The following is a 19,843-nucleotide window of genomic DNA, read 5'->3' on the forward strand; positions in this document are numbered from 1 at the left end:
TGATGAATATGAACCCAGCCTGGTCTACATGGCGAGTTCATATAAAGAAAAAAAATGAATTCTGTGTAGTTCATTACACCCAAGAGTGGGCCTCACATATCCAGGTGTGAACAAACGGCCAAACTATAGATCTTAACTCTCTAAGGCTTTCAGAACAGAGTCCAAAAGCCGAAGGAAGAGGCCAACTTAGCTTCTGTTTCACAATAACCTTCATCGTAGACTAATTACACGAAGTTGGCACTTCCGAGAGTGCAAAAGTCGACCGAGAACTTGGCAGATCCGGCGCGCAAGGAGCGCTGCGGAAACCGTAGCCTCAGGGTTAGCAGGAACCGGAACCCGATTTCTCCACACTTTGTCCCGAGTGGGACGACAGTTCGGACGCACATTTCTGGTTAAAAGCGGACGCGGCTCCGGGCCGGAGCGGGCAGCCGGAGAGTCGTGGCGAGCAGGAGACCGCGCTGCGGGACTGAAGGGAGCAAGGTGCCACCGCGCGCTTCCGGTGCCCAGCTTCCGGCTCCGGGTCCGGGCCTGGGACAGAGGCGGAGCCACTGCCTGCCGCGACTTTCAGACTAGTATTATGGCTACGCGCTGGTGGTGCTGGCGGCGGGGCTGCTCCTGGAGGCCGGCGACCGGGAGGCCGCGGCCGGGACGCCCTGGCTGTGCGGGGCCGCTCGGGACGCGCGCCGCCTCGGACACCCGCGCGCAGGTGAGGCCAGGACACGCGCTCTGCCGGCGGCGTAGAGGTCACCGCGCCAATGACAGCAGGCGACCGAATGAATGGGAGGACGCGCACGTGCGCCCGGGCCTGACCCGCTGTGTCCGCTGAGAGGGACGCCGGGGGAGCGGGACCAGTCCCGGGGCCCGAAGTGCAGAGCAGCTGCCCGGGCCCCCCGGGGACATGGGGGCTGAAGTGGGAGCGGTGGAGCGCAGCCCTGTTAGTCACAGAGACCGGGTGTGTCGGGACGACGCAGTTCCTTTCTCAGACACAGCCAGAGCCAAAGGGACCTCTGCTCTCATTTTCCTAGCAATTTCGGATTTCGGATGCAGTTAGCCTTAGAATTCGGGAAGAGTGTGTGGCGATGCAAGGTTGATGCTAGTTGGGGTGGACCCGACTTCAGTGCTGTAGGTGTTTCGGAGGGAAAATACACCTGAAAGGCGCTGGAAGGACACTAGAAGGAGATGAGCTGGAGGGTGGCATGAGAGACCTATGACTTCCTCGAAGTAAAATCATTATCTAAGAATGAGTCCTCGAAATTCTCCCCTGCTGCATTTGCCTCTAGTTTGGTTTTTCTCCCCATCGGATTAGCACTGTAAATGGTTCTCTGGTTCTGTGTGAGTGGAGTTTGCCCAGCCTTTGGCATTACCGGACAACATTCTCAGACTGACTTTTGAAGCTAGAGTTTTTCACTTTGCGTTTTGGAGACCTTTTCTGCCGCACAGTAATTGAATGAGGGTTCACCTTACATCTACAAAGAACCCACCCCTTAAATTTGGGTTTCTGATTTTAGTAAGATTTGTTATGCTTCATTTGGCAATGTACTTATCAAATGCTATACCAATATGAAATATGCCGCATTTATAAATACCTGCTTTGTACTAAAGTGGACGCATATAAGAAGTTATCCAAATAAGAATTTTAAGAGAAAATGCAACCTTATCTACATAGAAAAGATAATATTTAAAAGAATGTCGTGAGCCACCTCTTTGGGGTGACTTCTGCTGCCCGCGGTGGGTTTGTATGTTCCAGGGTAGGGGCGTGAGGATTAGAACTGTGAGGTAAGATAGCAATTCAGCAAATACTTAATGCGGAACTCTGAGTCTGCCTAGTGTTTAATTTTTAATACACTTTTATATCAAAATACGAAAGGGGGAAAGAAGGCAAAAAGACTGATTTAACATGATAAAAAGAAGTTACTTGCTTCAGCACTTGAGACATCAAACCATTATTTCTTAAGAAAAATATATGATGTTTGGGGCAGTGAACCCACTCCACCCTAGACCAAGTATCCTGCTGGCAGCCATTCGCTAAGTCAAACCTATTTCCAAAGAAGGAGCAGAAGTATGCTTGAATTCTCTGACCTTTGGTCAGGGTGGAGCGGATCTACCACTATGCCCATCTTAATGTTCAGAACACCAAGTAACCACACCCTAGGTAGCCACACCTCTTATAAACAACTTTGAAAGAGCAAAAGTAAGCTCAAAATCTCTGACCTTCAGACAGGTGGAACAGGCTCACAGTTTTGGGTTCCCAGCAGAGAAGAAGGGTGTATTGGGAGAGTCTTAGACGACAGGCTTTGCAAGGTCTGTCTCAACATTGTAAGCCTTGGGTCTTGGTTTTGATCTCCGTAGATGTGGACATGTTTTGAAGATGCCACTGCATACCTTTTGCCTTGGCTTTTTGCTTTAACGAGAGAGAGAGAGAGAGAGATAGAGAGATAGAGATAGATAGATAGAGAGAGAGAGAGAGAGAGAGAGAGAGAGAGAGAGAGAGAGATGAAAAAGATGCTCATCAGGAAACCTCATCCATGGAAAAGGTGCTTTTCTGGAAAGAAGCTGTCATTGGCTTCCATATCTGTCTCCTTGAGCAAGCATGGATGGTGCCAACATGTTCATTTTCCTCTATAAATATATTAGAATCAGCTGTCTGCTTCTGGCATGAGTGCTTTAGTTACTTCTGGTCTCTCGAGGACTACAGACGTTAAGAACAAAGAGCAACAATAATTAAGCCAACTTCAGCTCTCCAACGTGGTATTGTTCTGTAGCCCACTGTGGCCGGGAACTCATTATGTGGCCAAGTATGGCCTCAGACGCACAGGAGTCGTCCAGCCTTAGTTCCCACCCCTTCCCTAGTGAGTGACCACACCCAACTTTATCTTTGATTCATATTGAACTTATTCTGTTATTTTAAAAAGTCAGTTCTTAGCTAGGCCTGTGATGCTGCACTCGGCAGATAGGTGGGAGGATCAGGAGTTCAGGGTAATCCGTGACTACAGATGACTTCAGTACCAGACTGGGATGTGTGAGACCTTAAAAAAAGGTTCATCTTTAGGGGCAGAGTTGACTTTCAAAGAGAGCAAGTGATGGGAAAAGAGGGAATGGAGTGGAAGTAGAAGGTCAGTGAGCCACAGAACTGGTTGCACAGCCTCATTTTAATACTGTGATTCTCTCCCTTTGGAAATGCTGCCCTGAGGTAGAATACAGAATACAATTTGATTTGAATAGGTATTGTCTTTAATCTTGGCTGTGGAGCGGAGGGTGTAATTGAATAGATACTATCTTAAATTTTTCTGTATAGCTGAGAGTTGTAGTTCAGTGGTAGAACAGTTGTCGGACATTGGCAAAGTTCTGGGATGAGTCCCAATACAGCAAAGTAAATAAAAATAAATGCATGCTGTATATTGTATTCTCAGCTAAGTACTTTATAATATATTTATACTTTATATATTTTATATATTTATATATTTATGAATATTTGTAAATATATAATATATAAATATGTTTATATATTATATAAATATATTATTAATATATTATATATAATTTTATATTTATGAATATTGTGTGTTGTATTTATATAATATATATATTTTATAATATTATATAATATGTTTTATATAATATATATATATATATAATCTACTCTCTAAGATTCAGCATCTCTTTCCGTGAGTAATTATGGATAGAAAGATGTTACAAAGTGGCCCAGCCAGAAATTTTTGTTATTTGTGCCAAGCTATGTCCTCTGAAGACTATACAGTTAACAACAGTCTTTAAGATGCCACTTGCTAGACAGAGTGGTACACTCAATGCTACCCCAGTCTTTGAGAGTCTGAGGCATAAGGATCTTAACTTAGGCTATGCGATAAGATACTATCTTAAGACACTGGCTGGGGTGAGGGAGCAGTCTTTAGTTATATGTTCTGTAGTAAAGCATCACCTTTGTGTAAATTAACTACTTAGGAAGTCCAACAGAAGTCGGTGGTCTAAAGAGTGCAGTGGCAATCTGAAATCCTAGCTGTTAGGGAGACTGACGTAGCCAGACTATGAGATCAAAGCTAGCTTATGCTACACATCAAAACTTCTATCCCTAAAGGGGGGAAAGTAGGCTGTCCTATAATGATAAAATCAAAAGAGAGAACTACTATAATTTTGGGGCCATTATAGTTATCTGTAGGTCATAAATATTCTTAGTAATTTAGATGTAATGACTAAATATAATTCAGTAGTGGAAACGACAGACCTCAGTTTTCTTTGCTACTGCTTGGCAAAGTTAACATTTTCTGTTCTTTTAATACAGTTAAAGCAATATATGTTTATTCAAACAAAATCATAAAATTAAAATAACTATAACAAGAATCCGGCCGGGCGATGGTGGCGCACGCCTTTAATTCCAGCGCTCGGGAGGCAGAGGCAGGCGGATCTCTGTGAGTTCGAGACCAGCCTGGTCTACAGAGCTAGTTCCAGGACAGGCTCCAAAGCCGCAGAGAAACCCTGTCTCGAAAAACCAAAAAAAAAAAAAAGAAAAAAAGAAAAAGAAAAAAAAAAAAGAATCCTCCTCCTCCCCACACAAATTTTATTTGGTTCAAAATAACAGCTTTAAACACTGGCTTACATGTTTCTAAACCCTGTGCTGTCTCTGAGTGCTTACATAGAGGTTTTTAGTGTGACAATGCAGAATGCAATTCTGAAGTTACTTTTCTCTTATTATTGTAATCATGCCTGTAAGTCAGTTCTTCAGGCTTGACTTTCTGGCATCTGTTTCCTAGCTTTAAAAACAGTGGGCTGATTAGGCAGCTAGGTAAAGGTGCCCAACTGCCTAGCCTGACCATGAGTTTGGTCCCCGTGACCCGCATGATGGAAGGAAAGAACTTATTTCCTCAAGTTGTCTCTGACCTCCACATATCTGCCACGGCATGTGCATATGCATGCACAGATTTTCACACAAAATAAATGAATAGATGTAATTTTTAAAAAGTAGTTTTGGCCAGGTGTGGATATGATGGTACACACCTTTAATCTTGGCACTCAGGAGTAAGAGGCAGCAGATCTGTGAGTTCAAGGCCAACCTGGAATACATAGTGATACCCTGTCTTGAAATAAACAAAACAGTAGTTGTTAGGCTCTGTGGGGAAAAAAAAAATAATGGTTTTAAGACATAAGACATCATTGCTAAGAAGCACGTGTTTTATTTTCACATTCATCCTTTTTGTCAAGTAGCTTTATTCACAGACGTTATAGAAAAGCCTTTGTCAGATTAGATTAGTAAAGTAGTACTTTTAAAACTCCTTTCATCCTGTCGTTAAGAATAGTAATATACAGGGCCAAAGAGATGGCGAGGTAGTTAAGAACAACTGACCACTATTCCGAAGGGTCTAGGTTCAGTTCCCTGTATCCAACACCCTCTCTGGCCTCCCCAGCACTGCACATATGTGGTGTACAGACATACTGGGTGAAGTTGGCCAAATTGCTTTCTGATCAATGCCAGGAGAACCAAAGCGGGAAACCAGAGGGCTCAAGGCAGCTGAGCACTTGAATGCAATGTGCACGACAAGGTTCATTTTATTATCATAGCTCCTCTGATAGCAACTAGGAGTTCACAGTTTAAGAGAGCCTGCTTCACAGCCCAGCATGTTCATGGTTATAGAAAGCACATTTGTCTTGAGAAAAACTTCTGAGGTATGAGGATATCATTTACCCTAACTTTTCTCTGGAAACTGAGGAAGATCTCAGGCATTTTTTGGCATTCCAGAGCCCCTTCTTGAGGAATACCAGCATGAGATGATCCTATGCTCGTGTCACAAATTCATTATATCTCTGTAGAACTTCATAAACTAGAACACATACATGGAGGCTAAACACCCTCGGACATAAAATAAAGAAAATCTCGAAAAAATCGTTAAAGAATAGTAATATTAATTGCTAGAATCAGTATTTGTTACCACCTTTGAGTTCTTTGGAAGTGGTGTACTATAATTCTTTGATATTCTCTTTGAGCCTTTTTATGTATCCCAGGTTGACCTTGAGCTTGTGGTCCATCTGCTTCCCTGACCTCCAAGTGCTGGGATTACAGGTCTACCCTTTCTTGCCCCAGGATTGCTGGATCTTTGATCATATTACCCAAGGGCCCTTGAGGTTGGTGGTGGGTTGTCTGTGTCATACACAGCACGTGTTCTACCACTGGGCTAGTACACTTAGTCCATTCATTTATTAGACATTACTTAACTCAGAAGCACTATTTCCAAATATGTGTAATAACCATAAATTAACATAGACAGCATCTGTGTAAATGTCAATTCTTTAATGTTAAAATCTTTTCCTAACCATCCCCCATGATGCTTTTGGCATCTGTGTGTTTTGAGAATTTAAAAGATACTCTAATTTTCCCTGTTCTGTGAACAGTCTTAGTTAAATGGGAGGAAATTGTTTTGCTGCGGCTCTTCTGCTTTAGAAATAAATGTGGACCCAGCTTTTAGAGGGATGAATTTATTGGTACAGAGGTAGTGCTGGAGATTAGCCCTACAGCCTCTTGAGAAGTGGGTAACTACTCTTGTACTGAGCTTTCTCTGGCTCTCTTTTCTTACTTAGAGATAGGATCTCACTAAAAGTGGCTTGGGATGACCTTGAACTCACTGTTGTCCAGGCCAACCTTGAATTTGGGATCCTCCTGCCTCAGCTTCCTGAGTAGCTGGGATTACAAACCTGCAACACCAGGACTTACTCCTGCTTTTGTCTGATTTTCTGTGTTCTGATAGGACATGTATTGCCTTCATAATCGGGAAAGTGAGCTTCTAACTGCCCTTTTTCTCTTAGGGCTAGCACCCTCTTATAAATGGCTAACTAAGTGATAACATTGTTGTGAGTTATGGGGATAGTTGTTGTTATGAACAAGTTTTCCAGGAATATTCTTACAAGTTTCTTTATCCTTTTGTTTTATAGATGCCCTATTTTAGCCTACCGAAGACTTTAACATCTGCCTTCCCAAATGTGCATAGTATATCACAGTAAGTTTATAATCTATCTTGGAGCTGCAAAGACAATCACAGTAAACTTCTATTCTCATTTTCCTTAGCCTAGGCTAACAAATTAATAAATATATTTCAGTAAAAGCCCTGATAGTCTGTTTTATATGATCTCTGCCAGTTGAGGTCTACTCAGAATACAATGAATATAATATAGTCTTTCTCTGTTGACTCTCAAGGTCCTGTTCAGTAAAATGACCAATTAATGTATTATTTAGCAAATAAGAATTCTGTGTGTTTCTAAATTATGATGATCTTTTTAGATTCATGTTTGATTTATAGCAAGTCTAAGCTTCATTTTCCACCATATAAATATGCATGTGCGTGTAATACTTAAAACTGAAGTCATGTGTGTGCATCTTCACTCACCTCAGGTTCCATCAACGGACACCAGCAGTGTGCTGTTGTAGTCAAACACAGAGTGGTGAGAAATACACTGATCCTTTTAAACTTGGCTGGAGAGACTTGAAAGGTCTGTATGAAGACATTAGAAAGGTAAGGGTTTATTTTACTGAAATCTAGTAACATTTTAGGATTACAGCCAAACAATACAGCAATTTCATGGTGACTTGGTGATGTGGGATTCCCCTCTGTATACAACTGGTTAATAAAGAAGTAGCTTTTGGCCAGTGGCTTTAATAGAATATAGCCAGGCTGAAAAAAATATAGAGAGAGTAGGCAGAGTCGAAGAGGAGCCATATAGCCGCCACAGGAGGCAGATGCCTCCACCAGAACCCTCCAAAACTTTGCAGGTAGCCACGAATGATCCTTTCACCTTCTAGTGTCTATTTTATTGCTATAGAACTTTCACTGTAGGGGTCAAGTTTATTTCTGCGTTTAAATTGTTATCATTTCTGAGTTTTCTTAGAGGGTCTGGAGAGTATTATTATAGGATCATGCAAACTATAGGGATAGTTGACTTTCCTTTTCAGTTTGTGTCCTTTTGACTTCTTTCTCATCTTACTCAGCTAGCCAAGACTTCAAGCACTATATTGAATGAGAGGAAAGTGAATACCCTTGTCTTTTCTGCCTTTAGAAAAATTATTTTTTGAGTTTTTTCCCATTTGAGTAACATTAGTGACTTTGTTTTTGTAAATATTATGTTGAGGTATGTTTCTTCTATTCCTGATTTCTTCGTGACTTTTAAAATATTCTATATTTTTTAAGTTTGTCATCATATATAAGGATTTCAAAATAAAGCCATATAAAGTACGTTTGTTGCATTACTGGGAAGGATCAATTATCCCTTCTTATTTTAAATCCAGAAGGAGCTCCAACAATCTTATAATACAGTACAATATGATGGTGTATCATAGGCATGTCCCATTAACAAATCCAAATGATTTTTTTAACTTTTTTTATTTATTCTTTGTGTCTTTCACATCATGCACCCCAGTCTCACCCATCTCCCATACGCTCCCATCCACCCTCTGCCCCTGCAAAACCCCCCCCCAATAAAACAAACTAAAATTTAAGATAAAAAAGGAAAAAAAAAACCTAAGGGGAAAATCTAATCATGGAAGCTGTAGTGACATAGTGAGTCCCGCAGTAAACCCTTTTACCCATATATCTTTACATGCAGGTGTTTATTGCATAGAATCATTGGTTTGGTTAGAGGCCCCTCGTCTCGTACACTAGACACACTGGGCCCTCACTGGGACTCTTCCAGGACATCCCCTTGCCCTTGCCGCCTTGTGTCGTGAAGATCCTGTAGCCCTGTGTCCACGGGACACACACACACCTGTGCTGGATGTTGGGGAGGGCCAACACTTAACTCGGGTTCTGGGCCCGGGTAGTTTCAGGGTTGGTCAGCCTGCCAGCTCTCCCCGGTCTTTACCACCAGGGTGAGTTCTCCAGCATTGCCATGGCTGGTTCACCCCTTGAACTTATGAGCAAGGTCAAAGCTAGTTTTCTGACTTTCACATCATCAGGGTTGGTTTTCCCACACTTACACTTTTAGGGCAGCTGTACTGCGTTGCCCAGTCGAGGTATAGGGACCTCTCTCCTGAGTGTTGCAGCTGATGGGAGGAAGGGACAGCTCTCCCACCTGAGGGTAGAGGAGAGAATCTCTCCCTCATCCATGCTGTAACATGAAAAATGAGTAGTCTGGACAGTTCTCTCATGTTCAGAAGTTGAGGACAGGCTCACCCACACCTCCACCAACAGGGTTGGTGCCCAGGCATCTTCACCTTGCCCCCACCACCACACTGCAAACAAGGGAGGCAGTACTAGTTATGCCCCTCTCATGCCCTTAGGACTGGCTCACCCATGTCTCTGTCTACAGGAACTCTACAGTCCTATCCTCTCTGCCTTTAGTGGTATCAACACAGACAAGGGCCATGAACCTAGAGCCCTAGCAGCAGCCCAGACCTAGACATCACCATGTCACTGAGTGGCAACCAAGCCATCCACCTCAGCCCACCCTTCACCATTCTCTCTCTCTTCCTCCCTCTCTCTCTTCCTCTCTCTCCCATAACACACCTTATCTGTGCTCACCATAACAATGTTTTCTTGAGGTGGGGGCAGGGGGTGCTACTTGTGGGTCTCTTTGCTCCACTCAGTCCGTCATGGCACTAGGCAGGAACATGTTTCTTTCTTGGAATCCAGGGTGGTTCACTCTGGGCCTGTGCGTGGGGATATACTATCTTTTTAAACTGTTTGTCTATCATCCAGCACTTGGTAGGTCTTAGATTCCTGCAAGGAATTCCAGCAAGGACATAAGTCAGATAATGGTAATGAGTTGTCTCCCTGACTCCAAACCATGAACCTTTGGAATAGCTTCTGCTAACATAGACTCAGTCACTGATCTGTATTCTGACCTAGCTGTCCTCTTATCTGCTGGCTCCCCATCCAGGATACTCCTGGTGTTTCCTAGGCTCCCACACTTCACTGTTGACAAAGGTTTCTGTCCTGCCCAATCCTGCAGCCGTTCTGTCTCAAAGAAACTCACAGAGGTCTTCTGCATTAATTATAAACTGGTTAGCCTATTAGCTCAAATTTCTTTTTTCTTTCTTTCTTTCTTTCTTTCTTTCTTTCTTTCTTTCTTTCTTTCTTTCTTTCTTTCTTTCTTTCTTTTTTTTTTTGAGACAGGGTTTCTCTGTGGCTTTGGAGCCTGTCCTGGAACTAGCTCTGTAGACCAGGCTGGTCTCGAACTCACAGAGATCTGCCTGCCTCTGCCTCCCGAGTGCTGGGATTAAAGGCATGCACCACCATCGCCCAGCTTCAGGTTTCTTATTAACTCTTACATCTTAAATTGTCTGTGTTAGCCATGTGGCTTGGTACCTTTATCATCTTGCTTCCTCTGCATCTGGGTGATGACTGCAGACTGAGTCTTTCCTCTTTCCAGCATTCTCCTATTCTTGTCACCCTGCCTATACTTCCTGCCTGGCTACTGGCCAATCAGTGTTTTATTAAACCAATACAAGTGACAAATCTTTACAGGGCACAAGACTTTGTCCTGTCCTCTGCCTTCCTTTCTTTGTCCTGTTGGCACCTGCTATCATGAGGCAGGCACTAATACCTGCCCTAATACTGACACCACACCACTTGGTGCAAAGCCAGGTTTTGTGTGTGTGTGTGTGTGTGTGTGTGTGTGTGTGTGTGTGTTGAATTTCTCAATTGAAATGAGTACACTAAAATAAAACTGAAGTTTTGAAGAAAACAAAGATCTGGTCTGCATGATTGTAATGCCATGCTAACAAAAAGATAATATATTTCAGGAGCTTTGCATTTCCACCAAAGAATTGAAGGACATGTCTGAATACTACTTCGATGGCAAAGGAAAAGCTGTTAGACCGATTATCGTGGTGCTAATGGCCCGAGCATGTAATATTCATTATAATAACTCCCGGTGAGTTACTTTATTCTGTGTTTTTGTTCTTTTCTTTTGGAAAGTTGTCCTTCATAAAGTTATTAGTTAATTGCTCATTTAAGAAACAGCATCTAAGAATTTACTAAACCATGTATCCATTCTGACTGACTCACTAAATAAACATTTTCTTTTTCAGACTTTTAGATGTCTATGGTAGAAAACTTGAGTTGCAAATAAATATAATAGAAACATTTGAAAGCCAGTTTATGTTGACTGATATTTCTGTCCCTGCTCCATGCCATTTGTTGACCGATTTCTGTTGACTGAGGTTTCTGCCCTGCCCAGTCCTGCAGCCGTTCAGTCCCAAAGAAATACACCGAAGTCTACATTAATTATAAACTGATTGGCCTAGTAGCTCAGTCTTCTTATTAACTCTTATAACTTACATTAGCCCATAATTCTTGTCTGAGTTATCATGTGGCTTGGTACCTTTTTCAGTGAGGCAGTCACATCTTGCTTGCTCTGTGTCTGGCTTCTTCTGTGTCTGGGTGACAACTGCAGACTGACTCTTTTCCCAGAATTCTCCTGTTCTTATTGTACCGCCTATACTTCCTACCTGGCTACTGGCCAATCAGCATTTTATTAAAAATAATACAAGTGACAGGGTACAGACCATTGTCCCACAGCAAGTTTATTTGCCCATTAGAAAGTAAAGATCCCAAGATATGTAGCTATTCACTTAACCATTATAAACATAGGCAGCTACCCCAAACTTGATCTAATTTTGTGCTGTTCTGTTATTATTATCAGGGGTAGTGCATGCATACACCTTGGATTGACTGCTTTCTTATGATTTCATTGTGCAGAAAAGAAATGTTTAAAGAAAGCATAGCTGGTAGCCCTCAAATCTTGAGTGTAGATAAACATTTAGCATTAAAGGAAATATTAAAAGGAAAAGTGTTCCCCATTGCCTTGCATGGCCAGACCTTTTTCTTATTCTCCTCTGTTCCTATGTTTGATAGTATGTATGTGTATGTATCCACATTCTGCTTTTTACTTATTACCTTTTTGTGTGGGACGGGGGAGTAGGGGAAGTGATGCTGGGCATGTGTGGCAAGCACCACTATTTTGGTGATGATGCTTTAAAAATGAGCATCAGATACTGCTTCTTAGCAGATACTTTTCTGCCTAAAGCTTTTGTGTTGTGTAGCTGTGCCGTTCAGGGTTCAACATGTCATGCCAGGCCTAGAATGGGCTTCCACATAGCTGAGTCTTGAGGGTCCCACGGCGTGTGTTGCACACGAAGTGAAACTTTTAACTGACACTTAAGCCACGTTCACTTGATGAAAAACAGCAGAAAGTGCATCCTCGAGACAAACTTGACACGTCTTTCAGTCTCAGCACTGCTGCTGTCTGTTGCCCAACCGCTGCTGTTGGCAGCTCTGATGCTTCCTGTGCACTGTGGCTTCTAGCTGGTAGATGCTCCTCCAGGTGATAGCAGCCAACACTGTCTTTGCCAAATGCCTTCTCGGGACTGGCGAAGTGCCTGAGCAGTTAAGAGCACCTGTTGCTCTTGCAGAGGACCCTACTTTGGTTCCCAGCACCTGCATGGTGGCTTACAATTGTCTGTTAATACAGGTTCCAGGGAATCTGATACCCTCTTCCGACCTCTGCAAGTACTGCACATGGTACAAATAGATACACCCACACAGAAAAAGAATAAATGTAACTTTTTAAATTAAAAATTACTTTTGAAGTGAAGACTACTATTCTAGAGAAATTGTTTACAAATGTCTTTAAATAAATATATAAGACAGTTTATTAATTTTAGATATAGTATAGGAAAAAAAAACATTTTCTCCACTATGTAGAATATTTATTCCCTGGCCAGTGAGATGACTTGGTGGGTGGAGGTGCTTGCCACCAAGCCTAACCGCCTAGGTTCAGTCCTTAGGACCCACGTTGTCCTTTGACCTCCACATAAGCACCATGGCATGCGAACTCCCCCTCCCACATAAAGTAAATAAATTAAATGTGTTAAAAAATTAAAAAAATAAAAAAGCCATTATTCCCTGTAGTTGAAATTTTTATTTTTCTCTTGAAATCGTATAAACTGTTGGTTGTAGAAAACACAAAAGAACATAACACAGAAAGGGCGATGAGTTTAGTTTGGGGATATCTGAGCTGCACCTTCATTGCCTGGCACTCGTAAGGAGAGCTTATGAGAATCAGAGGGCAGAGGTAGTGTCTGACATGGGGGCCTGATTCCTGACTGTGGTGTGCACTGAAGTGATCTGTACCCACTCGCATGCTTTTAATTCCCAACTTCTTTATTCAAGATGGTTTATTAGCATATATTGACTATACATATGCATAACAGCAGGGTTTATTATTTAATATTATTATTATTATTTATGATCAGTATTAATACATATTGATCAAATTCGCAGCTCCCCCTTACCTTCCCTTGTCCCCCACTAGCTCTCCTTCTCAGCTCTCCTGCTTTCATGTTCCTGTTTTTGCCTTTGATTGCCCAGCAATTGCCGTTAGGGTTGTTTACAGGAGCGTGAGTATTCAACAGCTACACCACTGAAGAAGATAGCTCTCCCTCCCCAAGCAACCATTAACTGACATACATCCTCGAGGAGGGGTGGGGACTCATCCCATCTTTTGCCTCCATGACAGGGTGTTATGCAGGTAATCACAGTTGTTGTGAATTCAAGAGTACAATATTCACATACTAAGAAATTAGCATTCCCGCACTGCCCCTCTTCTTTTCACTATGTTCTTTCTACCCCTTCCTCGAGTGATATTCCCTGAGGCTTAGGGGTGTGATGTTGATGCCCCACTGGCAGAGCTTTCCCCAGCCATTGTTCTCATCACTGTGACATTCAACTACTCACAGCAGAAAGCAGCTTTTTTTTTTTTTTTTTTTTTTTTGGTTTTTTGAGACAGGGTTTCTCTGTGGTTTTGGAGCCTGTCCTGGAAGTATCTCTTGTAGACCAGGCTGGTCTTGAACTCACAGAGATCCGCCTGCCTCTGCCTCCCGAGTGCTGGGATTAAAGGCATGCGCCACCACCGCCCGGCTAGAAAGCAGCTTTTTCAACTGAAGCTGGCAGTAGTGCTATTCAGCAGGCATAGTGGTTACTGGGAAGGGAATTTGACAAACCTATCATGTCCATTTAGCAAAGCAACAGCAGTAGTTTTCCCCAGTGGTACCTATGATCTCCCCAACCATAGTCTTTTTTTTTTTTTTTTTTTACCAGATATGAATTTTTCCCTCCTGGCCTTCAGATCCACTCAGAAATCAGTTGGTTATTCTACATAACATATTTGCTACTATTGTACCAATGGACTCATGTTCTTTGACATAAGATGATGGATCAGAAGGTCAAGTTTGAAGGCATTCTTCCTATACCTCCTTTTGTTAAGCAATTTTTTTAAAGGTTTATTTACTTATATGTATAGTGTTCTGCCTGCATATACACCTGCAGGCCAGAAGAGGGCATCAGATCTAATTAGAGATGGTTGTAAGCTACCATGTGGTTGCTGGGAATTAAATGCACAACCTTTGGAAGAACAGCCAGTGTTCTTAATTGTTAAGCCATCTCTCCAGCCCTTCCTATACTCTTATATTGAAGACAGTTTTCTTTTTAAAGAGAATCTTGCTTTGTTTCATCTTCCTCAATAACTTAATGAAGAGGAGAAAGGGTTCTGAAGGGTTTACTGAGTCATTGCATATAGAGGGTGCAGCCAGGTTTCAAGACAAGAAGCCTGTTTCTCATGCTGTGTTATCTGCCAGCTCTTCCAGTTACTGGGAAGGTGTGACAGCTGTTTCCCAGCAGGAAAGAGGAACAGCATCGACTTTCGCGAGGCATGACTCAGCTTGGCTCTGCAGCTGTCCTCTTAAAGACAGTGTTAACTTTTTTGGTAGTCTATAAATTACTGTCAGCAGTCCCACCATCATGCTTCATTCAGGGTAAGCAGTGGCCATAATTTCCAGATATAAGCTAGAAACCATAAAAATGTAATTGTATAGGGAAAAGGATAAAATTATAATAATGCTGGCTTCTTGTTGAGTGCTCACTCTTTCATCCTTCCGGTAGGAGCCCTATTTGTTGACATAGCTTTTCATAGTGGAAATGGTGCCCAACATGGGAATACATGCCAAAACTCGATTTTTTTAGAAATAAATTCTACCACTAATTAGTAAAAAGTGTGTATTTTGTTAGACTGAAATCCAGTTGAGATAATATTTTAGAAAAATGTTTATATTTTAAAACATATATTTTTCTATGCATTAACTCAAAGAAAATAGAGCCAAGTAAATTTACCTAGATAATGTCTGCTTCCAAAACTGATACATTCAGCACAATCACCTGCACATTGACTTTTCTCTTTCACCAATGCAGTGTCTTGTGTTGGTGTTGGGGATCAAACCCAAGGCCTCCCACGTGTCAAGAGCCCTCTTTCCCTGGAGCCATGCTGTCCGCAGCCCTGCTGGGCTGGCTTTATGTGATGATCTGACTGTTCCTGCTATGGCTTTTCTTGACTTTTCCTCCTTGAAAGTGTCTCCTGTGATCTAGAAATACTTGGAGCTGCTATGCTTTAAATTGTGAAATTTAATATATAGCATTTAATATTAGATAAGTTATTATTTATAAAAGCAATTAATAATTTATACAATAGTATATGATGATATTTAATATATACAAGCAGCATCTTATAGTTGATGTTGGGATGGAAGCAGTTAAGAGGCTAAGACTGGGTTCTAAAGCTTTGGGCAAGACAAAGCAGCACATCATCCCATTTTAAAGTCCTGTTTAAATAGGTCAGAAGATGCTCGCATGCTGGCTGCTATGTATCGTGAGTGCTTGCATCATTTTCATGAGTCTGTTTGTCAGGACTTTCTGTTGAGCCTAAGGAATTGGAATGAGCACTACTTATGCAGATGTTCAGATGAGATCTTTAAAGAAAAGGCCATTTGTTGCGCCTCTCCCTTTCCTCCCTTCAGAAAAATACAACCCTATGATAAACATTTGCTTAGTACATGAATCAGATGTTATGCTTTTAGTATAAAAAGAAATAACACTGTATTTCTCCAGTTTGATTTTATTGAAATTCAGTTTTTTACAGTTCCTGTACATGGTGTTAAACAACTGTGCTTCAGAAGAAGCCAGAAGTCAGTGGTGCACTGCTGCAGTCACAGCTTCTTGGGGAGAGGGGAGAAGATTGCTTAAGCCCAGGGCTCGACATAGTCGACATAGGAAAAAAAGAAATTAGAGCATTTCTTTTCACTGTTAAATTCACATCGCTGTGTCATATTGAGAGTTCTTATCCTGTAATTTATGAGGAAAAATGAATTCAGATTTCTTACAAAGTTAAATATGAGTTAAAAAGAAGTTATTGGTCATACCATACTCATTTAAGATAGCTTTGTGCATAGTGGCATTTGGTTCTTTAAGATGTATTTTGATAATTGTGTGTGTGTGGCCGTGTGCCCATCAAACTCTTGATATTTGGTTCTTTAAGACATTTCATACTGAGGCAGAAGATACAACTTGGCAGTTCGAGCACTTCTTGTTCTTGTAGAGGACCTGGGTTCAGTTCCCAGCATTTAACATGGTACCTTATGATACCAATAATTCTAGTGTCAGGGGATCGGACATCCTCTTCTGACCTTGGGCTGACACATGTGTTATGCATAAGCATACATGCAAGCAAAACACTATACATTAAAAACAAACAAAAACCTTCATACCATACAAACCACATTTTGTAAAATATTTTTAGTGTGTGTGTGCGTGTGCGCGTTATGTGTATGGGCACATGCATCCTAAGGTAGGCGTGTGGGGGTCCATTGCAGGAGTCAGTTGCCTTCCACTGTGGGAGTCTATGGATTGAACTCAGGTTGTCAGGCTTAGCTCCTGGTCCACTCAATGGTCCCAGTCCTAAAATTGTAAACTGATTGTAAATTTGGACATCTGACCAAGACCTCTTCTTGTGGACAGAAAGATAATTTTCTTCCACCCAATGGTCAGGCTTTTAAGATGTTTACCATTTTTAAAGTGAAAATTCTAATGTTATACATAACATTATATATGATCTGAGTCTCTAGATCATTAGAATGTTCTCCAAATAACAGAAATGGCTCTATAGGACAGCCAATATTTTTATGCAGTTTCTCTTAGAAAAATAAAATTCTTTATCCTAGATCCGATATCCACTTCTCACAAGATGATTGCTGAGAAGGTTCTAGGAGGCGTCTGTTAAAAAAGCATTGCTTTCTGTTAACTAGAGACGTGCAAGCCAACCAGCGCGCCGTAGCCTTAGTTGCAGAAATGATCCACACTGCTAGTCTGGTTCACGATGATGTTATTGACGACGCAAGTTCTCGAAGAGGAAAACATACAGTTAATAAAATCTGGGGTGAACAAAAGGTATGATGGTTTTTATTGTTGCTTTGGAAATCATTTCTTACCAAATTACATGTTATGGGATTGCATTTGCATTTCAGATTTATAAAACACTCTTGTTTGAACGTGGTCTTTGGAGTTTCAAAGAAGTGTCTGTGTTGTCTCTGTAACAGTGCTTGACAGCAAAAAAACAAACTCGGTGTTTCTCCTTAACTGTGTGTTTCATTAGAATTTCTTCTAGTTATAAGGAAAGGCATCTTCATAGTATTTCTTGGGGAATCCTACATTTTTCTGTTTGACTCAGATTGCCTACATTCATTTGAACCCATAAGCATGTGTTATTTGCTGCATGTTCAATAATATTAAAGCAAATAAAAACTACAAAAAAGAAAAATCTTAGAAATAGTGTTCTACTATCAAAACTTACCTTTTTAAAAGAGGTTCTAATAAGATTTGGTTTACACATACACACATATATGAAATTTTTATGTTTGATATATTAAATATATATATCATGTTTTGCCTGCATGTATATTTGTACACCACTTGTGTGCCTGGTGTACAAGGAGGTCAGAAGAGGTCATTGGATCCCCTGGTAGCAGGTTAACACATTTTAGAAACCACCATGTGGGTGTTGGGAATAAACCGTGGGTCCTCTGAAAGATCAGCCAGTTTTCTTAACTTCTGAGCCATCTCTCCAGCCCCTATATATTTATTTTTAAGCATAGTTCTCATTTTATTAGCGTTGCTTTAAGGGAACATGCAAAATAGGGACTTGGAGTTGAGGATTTATAAATTATAGGCTAGAGAATGCAGTTGAACAAATGAAAAGGAGGATGTGCAGGTCGTCTGTGATCAGCACACATTCACTGGCACCTGTGCCTCCATTGGCCATCTCACCCCTCTTCATTGTTCTTCACCTACTTAAAGCATCGGGTTCCCTCCTGTGCTGGCTGTTGTATAAAATGATAATTGGTAAGCTTATATTAAGTAGCGCTATTCCAGATAATAGTGAACAGATAAATACTAAAATGATTGTTTTGGGCAGGGATGTAGCTCTGTTGGTAGAACACATGCTTAGCATATAAAGAGCCCTGAATTCACCCCTAATGTCTCATGAATGGGGTGTGCCCAGCACTCAGGAAATGGAGACAGAAAAACCTGAAGTTCAAAGTTCACTTTGGCTGCATAACAAGTTGGAAGACAACCTAGCTTTTTAAAAAAATTAAATTCTCTAAGTGAAAATTTCTGTGAACTCTAACATTTCTGTGTAGCAGGAGTAGTACTGATGCATATCTTCAAATATGCAAAGAAATGTGCATGTGTAGACGGTGTACTTGGCTGTACCATACAATTGACTGCATATATATAACTGATAACTTGTTCTGGGCACATTAATATCCTGGGGATCAAACCTGGGCATGCTAGGCAGGTGCGTTAACTACTGACGTAGCTGTGAACTTTTTAACTGTAAAGGTTTTTTTTTTCTCCTTTTTCCAGGCTGTTCTTGCCGGAGATTTAATTCTTTCTGCAGCTTCCATAGCTCTGGCACGGATTGGAAACACAGCTGTTATATCTATTTTAACCCAAGTTATTGAAGATTTGGTGCGTGGTAAGTTCATTCTGACTTTCCTGTTTTATTCAATCCTGATTTTAGCCAGGCAGTAAAAAGCATATCTCAAGTAACCATTCTCCTTCTTCATAGGTGAATTTCTTCAGCTAGGGTCGAAAGAAAATGAGAATGAAAGGTTTGCCCATTACCTTGAAAAGACCTTCAAGAAGACGGCCAGTCTCATAGCCAACAGTTGTAAAGCAGTATGTACGTTCTGTCTTTTTTCAAGTTGAAAAAAGCCCACACTTATTGTTTGGTAGCTAATCTCCTAGACATCTAATTAGAGAATCTTAAAATAGCATCCTAAAGTCTCAAAAAGTCAGAGAAAAGATTACATCCCAGACAACTTCTAATGTGTTTTCATTTTTGTTGTCTTCTTTTGGTATGGAAATAATGAACTTTTCTTTCATCTTTCCTCCCCCAAGAATTAATCAAAATTCCTGCCAGTCTAGACTGGCAAGATAGCTCAGCAGGGAAGCCCTTGCCACACAAGCCTGAGGTTAGATCCCTGGAACCCAGGAGAGGAGAGAAGTGTTTCCAGGGGCTGTATTTTGGCTGTGGCACCTGTGTCTCCATACTGAAGCATGTTACATGTTAAGTCAATATATTTCCCAGTCGGAACAGTGTGGCATTCTGAGCAGCTCTCTGTCATAGTTGTTCTCACACATTGTTTCTGACATGTTACTCTTTTATTTTTATTTTTTATTTTTATTTATTTTTTTTATTTTTTATTTTCGAGACAGGGTTTCTCTGTAGCTTTTTGGTTCCTGTCCTGGAACTAGCTCTTGTAGACCAGGCTGGCCTCGAACTCACAGAGATCCGGCTGCCTCTGCCTCCCAAGTGCTGGGATTAAAGGCGTGCACCACCACCGCCCAGCCATGTTAATCTTAAAAATAAATTATCACATATATATTTACCTAGGAGACAATTATTTTAACTGTTAGATTCCACTAGTATTCTATATCCTTGTTAATAAATGCATAGT

The 19,843-nt window shown here is 41.3% G+C and overlaps 1 protein-coding gene across 2 annotated transcripts in view; it reads left to right on the forward strand.

Moving 5' to 3' along the window:
• Positions 1-366: 366 nt before the first annotated feature.
• Positions 367-19,843, forward strand: part of Pdss1 (decaprenyl diphosphate synthase subunit 1) — a 36,055-nt gene continuing 16,578 nt past the window's right edge. Inside the window, exons 1-7 of one of the 2 annotated variants that reach the window (XM_075970657.1) lie at positions 367-706; positions 6,937-7,001; positions 7,394-7,514; positions 10,739-10,869; positions 17,129-17,270; positions 18,747-18,858; positions 18,952-19,065. In XM_075970657.1, coding sequence (XP_075826772.1) covers positions 578-706; positions 6,937-7,001; positions 7,394-7,514; positions 10,739-10,869; positions 17,129-17,270; positions 18,747-18,858; positions 18,952-19,065 — 814 coding nt within the window. In that variant the 5' untranslated portion in view covers positions 367-577. The remainder of the gene's footprint in view (positions 707-6,936; positions 7,002-7,393; positions 7,515-10,738; positions 10,870-17,128; positions 17,271-18,746; positions 18,859-18,951; positions 19,066-19,843) is intronic. The other variant, XM_075970656.1, reaches the window with a different exon arrangement.

Source organism: Microtus pennsylvanicus, chromosome 4 (assembly GCF_037038515.1).
Source record: "Microtus pennsylvanicus isolate mMicPen1 chromosome 4, mMicPen1.hap1, whole genome shotgun sequence".
NCBI classification, from domain to species: Eukaryota; Metazoa; Chordata; class Mammalia; order Rodentia; family Cricetidae; genus Microtus; species Microtus pennsylvanicus.